This window comes from Atta cephalotes, assembly GCF_000143395.1.
Source record: "Atta cephalotes unplaced genomic scaffold scaffold00003, whole genome shotgun sequence".
NCBI classification, from domain to species: Eukaryota; Metazoa; Arthropoda; class Insecta; order Hymenoptera; family Formicidae; genus Atta; species Atta cephalotes.
This window is the reverse complement of record NW_012130067.1, coordinates 8,204,445-8,213,140: the sequence shown is the minus strand read 5'-3', so window position 1 is coordinate 8,213,140 and position 8,696 is coordinate 8,204,445. Positions and strand designations below refer to the sequence as shown.

The window sequence follows — 8,696 nt, the reverse complement described above, 5'->3', positions numbered from 1 at the left end:
AGTATGTCTTGACCACTTTCGCAACATGGGGTCGAACATCATGCAAAATCACTTTATCGTGTCTCTCGTTGTATTGCGGCCGTTTGTCTTTCAATGCTCGGCTCAAACGCATCAATTGCATTCGATACCGATCGCCTGTGATTGTTTCAGTCGGTTTTAACAGTTCATAATACACTACGCCGAGTTGGTCCCACCAAATACAGAGCATGACCTTGGACGTCAAAATCACCGTTCTTGAAACGTTGAAACCACTCACGACACGTTCTTTCACTAATAGCGGCCTCACCATAAGTATTTGAAAGCATTCGATGAGCCTCTGCTGCAGATTTCTTCATATTGAAGCAAAAAATTAAAACCTCCCGCAAATGACGAGAATTTGGTTCGTAAACTTTCAATCGACATTTTCAATCGAGAATAACTTTATGATGCAGACACAAATCGACTAATGTTTCTATGGGGTTATGTTGACAGATGCCCAAGTTTATTGTATGATGTCTATGATCTATTTATTTCGACCACTACTTATCGTTAAAGCCATCTATAGGAAAACGGCGGAGGCAAAGTTGTACACCTAATACATGCGCGCGCGTACGCACGCATATACAACTGAAATCTGAATATTTCTTCATTTTTTTCCATTTCCATTTCATTAGAAAAAGAGAAACATTTAGTTTGCGAAACTAAAATAGAATTAGTAGTAATATATAATTAATATATAACATATAAATAACTGTCTTTATAATCAGGGCTGGACATGTATTTGAAATACTTTTATTTAAAACAAATTATTTGCAATACAAGTATATTTATTGTAGTATTTCAGCGGAGCACATGAAAGTATTACATATTTTGTATTTAAAATAGAAAGATTGAAGATGTTTGTATTTTGTGATTCAAATAAATAAGATTAATTGTCAATCTTAGTTATTTGAAATATAAAATACAAAATACAATTACGTTATAAATATTGTTTTTCAAATAAAAATATTTCAGATACATGCTCAGCCCTATTTATAATTAACTTATCGAGTATACTGTATTAATTAATTGTAATTATATGTCAATGCTCTCGAATTAGATACATATAATGTATCCTGCTTGAGAATGTTAAGATTAATCTTCTTACTAACTCTTATTAGTTACTAATATACTCATTTGTTCGTTATTAATATGCAATATAATAAAAACGTGTACGGATAATATTAACATCTGGCATCATTCAGTGTGGTATCGGCATACTCTGTTACTTTTAGGGGGATTAACGGGTGGATTTTTTAGGGAATAATGATCAAGATGGGGGGTGCATTACAGAAGTGGTGGAGACGTCTAACAACAAACGTAGAAGCACCGGGGTCGGAGGAAGGACAGATGCGGCAGGAACACCACAGAATAGAAGACCAAAGCATCCAGCTTACTTTATTCCGGAATTGGCACACGTTGTCGCTTTGTGCGACGAACGAATACCGTTCGTAACTCTGGCTCAAGAAGTAAGATTTTATTCTCTCATTGAGTTTTCATATAGTGTGTCGTTTGCTCATTTAGCAAAAAATATCTTGTATATGATAATGAATTCTTCCGTGTTATAAATTATTTTAATTTAATATTAATATGCAGCTTACTAGACGAGAGATAGCCCATCAGGGACTCCAAGTCGAGGCGAATGCTACGGCATTGGTACTCAAACTTGTTCAATTGCCTGCACCATCACCGAGCATAGCTACGAGCAGTGCTTGGCACGCTCTTCTCAAAAGACTTTTGAGTGTCTCGATTAGAGTTCAGGGCAAAGGCATGGCTAAAACTTGGACGGTGGAATTTGTATTTTATGGTAGTCCTCTCTCCAGCAGTCATCCCAAAGAACAAGGTTTTGATACTGTTTCTTCATATTAGAGTTTGTCCATTAATGCGTATATTTTTCATAATTTTACAAAATAAAGTTAAGAATTTAACAGTGGTATTATTACAGAGGTATTATTACAATTTCGCTAATAAGTCTTCTTTTTGTTAAATTTTAAAAAATGTATATGTATTTGTGTGTGCGTGCGTGTGTGTATACATGCACATGTATACATATATGTAACATATAAAAATGTGTGAATGTTTCCATATTAATTTATAGTATAAGGCCGCAACACAGACTTTTGCCTAACACTGCATAACGCATAAGATATAAAGGAATTAACTAATCAGAGTATGAAATGAAAGATTCTAATTAGTTTATTTTCTTAGATTTTATGCATTATGCAGCGTTATGTAAAAGTCTATACTGCAATGTTTAAACTGAAATATGGCACACGTCGATTCCGAATAAAATCGGATCTTCTCTCATGAGCAAATAAAATACGTTGTGTGTTCTGCTTCCTTTAATAGATATTAAGTGTAAATTTCGGATTTTACAGGTTTGCGTAGACCAGTCTACTTTCAATATGAAATGGGTACAGCCGATACCGTCTCCCGCACTGTAGATGTTTTATTAAACGATTGGGGACAGATAGTACATTTGTATTTGATTGTTCATGATTTAGCTGAATATTTCAAAATGGGTGCGTTACACATTGCACTGAAAAATCATTGCATTTTTGCATTGCATAAATTGTGTTCTATATAATTCGCCATACTACCTTCTTTATTTCAGAGAAATATAACTTACGCAATATGGTTAGCATTAAGTCTTATAGTTATAGCAAGCTGGTTCTTGCGTATGGTCCAAATCAAGGTGCAACTGTCACTATACAGTGGAGTACGAACGACAAGGCATTTAAGCTGGTATTTGGTAGGAGTAAGTTTTTCGCATCGATATCAATTTCGAACATTCGATCGATAGAAATGATGTAATAACGAATATTCCGCTTGTATTGTAGGTCCAACAAATACGGTGACCAATGCTCATTCTATAATGAAGGAACAACTAGAAGCTCATTTGAATAGATACACGAATTTGGCACAAATTATTCATATACTTAACGAAACGCTTCAGCCACTCACTTCGATTAGTAAATTACCATCAATCCCTCAGTTATGCGTGCATGCGGTAAGTGCACGCGCGTATCTGCCTTTTTTCGGTTCAGATTTACGGCTAAATTCCTCTCTACAGAGACCACGAGTGCCGGTACAAACGTTTACTATAATGCCACAATGTGTCACTTTAGTAAGGATAGCGTATCAAGGAATGTATTGTTTGGAATTACGTTTGCGCGGCGGGGGTTTGGTGAGCTTACGCGACGGTGCTTATAGTCGTTTCGACAGAAGTAACGTTGTCGATGAGTTCACGCCTACGCAGGGCTTAAAAGTAAGATATACAAAAAAAAGACTCGAATTGAATACTTAAAGCGTTTGATAATCTCCTGATAAATGTATTTCTGTCATTACAGGCATTTTTGTCGAAATATGTCGACGAGAATGCGGTATACAGAAGGAGGTCTCAGTCGGAGGATGATAATCCACCGTCGCCTGTTACTATGGACAGCGATGGTGCTGGAGGCAACGTAAGCTTCTTAGGCCATCACAGGAGTGGGCCCCAATCGCCCGCCCAACAACGCGAAGGTCTGAGATTTCATCCACCGCTCACACCACCGTCTGGTAGTAATCCTCATACACCGGCCAGTCCTCATACAGCAAATATATCCCAGGTAAGTCCTAAGTATATCCATTCAACTAACTATAAGATAATAAATCTTTTTTTACATATTTGTTCTCCAAGGAAGGAATATTTTATTTATTACTTTGTTATCTTGAAATTTGTTTTTCTAGTTTTCGTTACAATAGAATTTTTTTTCTCAAAATTAATCTATCAGCATCTTAATGAGAAATTCGATTAATCTCAAACTTCTTTTTAGGCAAATCAACATCAAAGTTTCGGAAGTAGTCCTGCAACTTCATTTAATTTAGCATCTCCGCCATCGTTACCACCAAATACACCTAATATGTTACCACATCCATCTCCTGGATCTGGACTCGTTGCAAACAGTCCTTTAAATCCGATGCACGTTCCTAGTCCAGCTGGTCTCATGCCGACATCATCGCCTGGTCCTTGCAGTAATGTTCAAGTAGGGCATTCTCCTGCTGGTTCATTCATGCAAACAGGTATAAGTGACAAGAAATAAATTTTCATCGTTATACTTTAGATTTATTTTCTATGCTTAGTTGATAGCACTAGTTCGAAAAGTATACACTGAAGCGTTTTCTGTTTTGAAATGACGTTTTTTTTATTCAGTGCAACTGAACTCAATATACGAGTTCACTGAACTAATTAATATTAGATCAGAAGTTTTTTTATTCTTAGATTACACTAGAATTCTCTTTTTCGCTTTCGCCAAATATCTGTAGTATCTCGGCGTTAAGACACACAGTTATTAATCGATCACTTGAGCCGGCGGATGCTTCTTTTCCTGCTGGATTGCTAGCTAGATTAGAATTTTCATTAGTTCAAATCAGTTCAGTTTATAATACAATCCCCGTGTAGGAACAGAAAATAAACTTTTTATTTTTCAAAATTTTAATGATTTTTTAAATAAATGAATAATGATGGCCAATATGCATTCCGTATTGAAGGATCATCTAGAAGTTCATTTGAATAGATACAGAATTTAGTATAAATTATTCATATATTTAACGAAACGCTTTAGCCACTCATATTAAAAGATATTAGATTGTTAAATTACCATCAATTTCTCGGTTATGCGTGCATGATGCGGAAGTGTATCTACCTTTTTTCGGTTCAGATTACTGCTTTTTTTTATGAACTTAATAACTGGATCCTTCTCTTTATCTTAATTAAAAGTCTTTACACTTTTATGATATGTCACTCAGCATTATTAAGATCATTCGAAGATGCGAAAAAGTATCAAAATATTAAATTGCTAGTCAATTTAACTTGTGATATTACTTCGATAGTTTAGTAGCAGTTAGCGTTTCAAGACCGAACAATTATTTCGATGCGCTTTCAAAAGACTACATACGTAATATATAAATTCAATATATAAATTCACACAGAATTATACAAGCATTTAAGATCCAAGTAGACCTAAGTCATTGATTTCTATAGTTTGCTTTATACTTTTATTATGTTTGAAAACAAATGCAAGCTAAAAATAATGATAATTTTCAATTGAAATTGTAAGTTTATAGGGAATATCAAATGTTTGTCAGGAATATCAAAGCGAACAAAGCTATCTTTACAAGTTAATAATGATACGTCAATGTTTAGGTCATATCGATGGTAGTCCTTTTCCGGCTTCTCAAAGTATGGCTTCCCCGGCTGCCTCCAACTGGCCTGGATCTCCCAGTGTACCGAGACCTTCTCCCGCGAGACCTGGACAAAGCCCGAGTCATGCAGCATTGCATAGTCCGCAAGCTTCCGATCATAAGACCGGTAGTCACATCTCCAGGGTATTACCGCAGAGGTCCTGGGCGGGTGCCGTGCCGACGCTTCTCACGCACGAAGCTCTAGAAATGCTTTGTTGTCCATCGAGTCATCCATCCGCCTTACCAGGTCCGGATATGTCTCCGCTTGAGAGATTTCTAGGCTGCGTCTATATGCGGAGACAGTTGCAACGCTTTATCCAGACGGAAGATTGCGTAAGTAAACTTGCGTACAAATCGTAATATAATTCAGGATTTCAGTCCTAATAAAACTTTACAATTAGGAAGAAACGTATTGTAAACTGTTTTGACGCTAAATTTGAGCGTCAGCATGAAAAAGCATCCTTATACTAAAGAATAATATAATAGAGGCAGCTATTTAGATTTTACTTGAAACTTATACTTTTAAGGTCTGTTTTTTATTCCTGTACTCTCTGAACTGGTGCACACGGTGGTGCATAAGTTGAAATTTACATTTCAACTTAGAGAGTACAGAAATAAAGGCTTATTGTGCACAGAACGCGTCAACGCGTAGCAAGAGACAACGCGATAGTCAATTAAACTCTTCCAGATCAGATCAGAGTCTAATTAGCTATTGCGCGATTTCTTACCACGCATACCATACGTCCTATACGCAACAAGCCTGTAACGTTTTCGACTGTAGTGGGCATCATATAGTTTGCATCGATCTGGATTGGATAAAATTAATATTCTACTGTTGATTAATGTTATATATTTTATCAATATAGACCATACAACATCAATAGCTGCATTTAACAGAGAAAATTAATCAGTGAGCACTCTAATTCTTTAATATGATGGTTCTTACACTTAAATCCAGAGCAAAGATTGATCAATTCTTCCTCCATCCGAGATCTTGGACTGATTTCTATCATCATGCTAAACACTTTAATCATGCTAATCATGCTAAAGACTTTAATATTCGTAATGTTTTTAGAGTTTATTTAAAAAAATTAGATCACTTATAGTTATTATATTTGATTTATATACAAGTTTTGTCTGTTGAGCATGATTGAGGTACTTTCTGTAGGGTACAACTGTGTAATCAACTTTCGTGCTATTAATAAAATAAATACAAATAAAATATATTTTTTACATGCACATATGTATATATATGTGTGTATGTATGTATATAATATATAAATTGTGTTATAGTTAACTGGTATCAATGCAGAACCCGGTGTGGTACATTTCAAATCTGAGAGCTTGCAATGCAGAGTTGGATTAAATCCTACGCATTTCCAATCTCTTCACATCAAGGTTCTTTCACTTCCAGAGTATAAAGATCAATGGAGCGTAGAAGAGTTACAGGTAATCGAAGCAGACGCCTTATATATCCATGCGACGTGATTCACTTGAGAAAATGAAATAAATTTCAAATAAGAAAAAAACAAGTCAATAATATGAGCTGGTTAAGAATAAAAAGAGTTAATATACAGTATCCTTCAAGTTTGGGAACATCCTACAGGAAAATCATTACATGATAACGGTCTATACATGTTTTTCATTTAAATACATCGTAAGATGTTTAAATGACGATAAATATTTTTATTTAGAACACCTATAAAAGCTTGCCGAAAATATGTCAAACAATCATCATAGCATCAAAGCGCTCAAAGTTGAATTTCGCGCTTTGGTCTATTATTTATATATTGTCACTTGTTTTGCAATATTGTACTTGCATGTTGTATATACCTACATTCACAGATTGTTTAATTGTAGTATTTAACGGTTTCTATAAAAATGACTCAGACTATTCAAATCGCAAGTTTATTTGAGATTCCGTAAAGTTGTAAAATGGCTCCGATGAATCAGATTTTGTATAAATCGCATTTTAATTAAAATTCCATATTTTAATAGTATGTTATTATAGATAACGTATATATGTAGAGGAGTTCTTTGTAAGTTGGACATCTTTGTACGTTGGATATCTTTGTAGGTTGGACACCCCTTGACATTTCGAATATTTGCAATGGAAACATTCCGACTTCATCGTCTCTAAAATACTAAACTTTACTTTTTACGTGATTTTGAAGCGAAAAGACGCGCCACAGATTTCTGTGCCAAACAAATTGTGAAAAAAAACATCGAAAAAAAAGTGAAAATTAATAATCCCATTTTTTACTAAGGTTATAAATTGAATAATTTTCATCGAAAATTTAAGGTGAATATATGTACTGTGCTCCATTTTTTATGTATTTTCATAATGTAGAGAATTCCGAACAAATCATGAATTTGTTTTTCATTTTTCATGATACGACGCAATTGTTTATGATTTTTTGATGTTCAGAATTCTATTAAGCGAAATAAAAAGTATTTTTATTGCATTTTAATGAAATTTTCGGTGATTTTTTTCCAAATTGAGTTCAAAGTTAGGATTTTCATGGCCCAAAGCCATAGCGAACAACTGTTCTTATTTCATCGGAAAATGTTCTAAAAGAACGACAACAAAAGCGAATAGCTGCGAAAAGTAAGAAGGAAGCGCTGAACAAAAGATAACATCAAAAAAAAACGCATAATGACTATATAATTTGCTCAAAAAAAATGCCTGACAAACTCACCAAAAATAATTCCATAAAGTGCCGCATACATGCAATATAGTCGTTCACGCAAAATGTGCCGATTATGTGCGTTTACACATGCCCAAATTGCGATTCCGATATGGACTAATATCAATATGATGTCATTTCATTAAAATTTTCATTTTTTTATGTTCAAATCAACTGAGACCAATTAATAAATTGAAGAAATTTTATAAATTTTGTAAACATTGTATTTTTACTTGAGTTTTTAACGTTTTTTGGGGAGTGTCCAACCTACATTAAAAAATTTGTGGGGGTCGTTTTTGAACCTTTTTTTGAATTGGCTATAAAAAAAAATCTACTAAACCCAATGATCTTTTTGTTCACAATGTAGTTATTAACCTCAGCTTTCAGACAGAGTCTTGATATCAACGATATGTTGATTCTCATCTGAGTTATGAGCAAAAATGCTAAGGATGTCCAACCTACAAAGAATTCCCCTATACTTTTATTTCGTTTCTCAATTAAATAATTACTCACAAATCAAAATATATTGATTTTATTATATATTTTTCTTATAAATATATATATATATATGTTTATTACATAATATATATTTATTATATAATATATATTTATATATTATATAATATATATTTATTATATAATATCTATTATATTTATTCATTATATATATATATATATTAATATATATATATATATACGTAGGTGTCTACATAAGTAGTGGACTACCGACGACCACTAAGGTTGGGTAGTAGAAGAAGTAGTAGTACG

The 8,696-nt window shown here is 33.9% G+C and overlaps 1 protein-coding gene across 1 annotated transcript in view; it reads left to right on the top strand.

Moving 5' to 3' along the window:
- Positions 1-8,696, top strand: part of LOC105625629 (mediator of RNA polymerase II transcription subunit 14) — a 19,002-nt gene that overhangs the window by 8,067 nt on the left and 2,239 nt on the right. The window contains exons 12-21 of the mRNA XM_012206951.1: positions 1,279-1,487; positions 1,615-1,861; positions 2,397-2,540; positions 2,633-2,776; positions 2,859-3,028; positions 3,092-3,286; positions 3,369-3,626; positions 3,834-4,080; positions 5,204-5,574; positions 6,535-6,690. Of these exons, the coding sequence (XP_012062341.1) occupies positions 1,279-1,487; positions 1,615-1,861; positions 2,397-2,540; positions 2,633-2,776; positions 2,859-3,028; positions 3,092-3,286; positions 3,369-3,626; positions 3,834-4,080; positions 5,204-5,574; positions 6,535-6,690 (2,141 nt within the window). The remainder of the gene's footprint in view (positions 1-1,278; positions 1,488-1,614; positions 1,862-2,396; positions 2,541-2,632; positions 2,777-2,858; positions 3,029-3,091; positions 3,287-3,368; positions 3,627-3,833; positions 4,081-5,203; positions 5,575-6,534; positions 6,691-8,696) is intronic.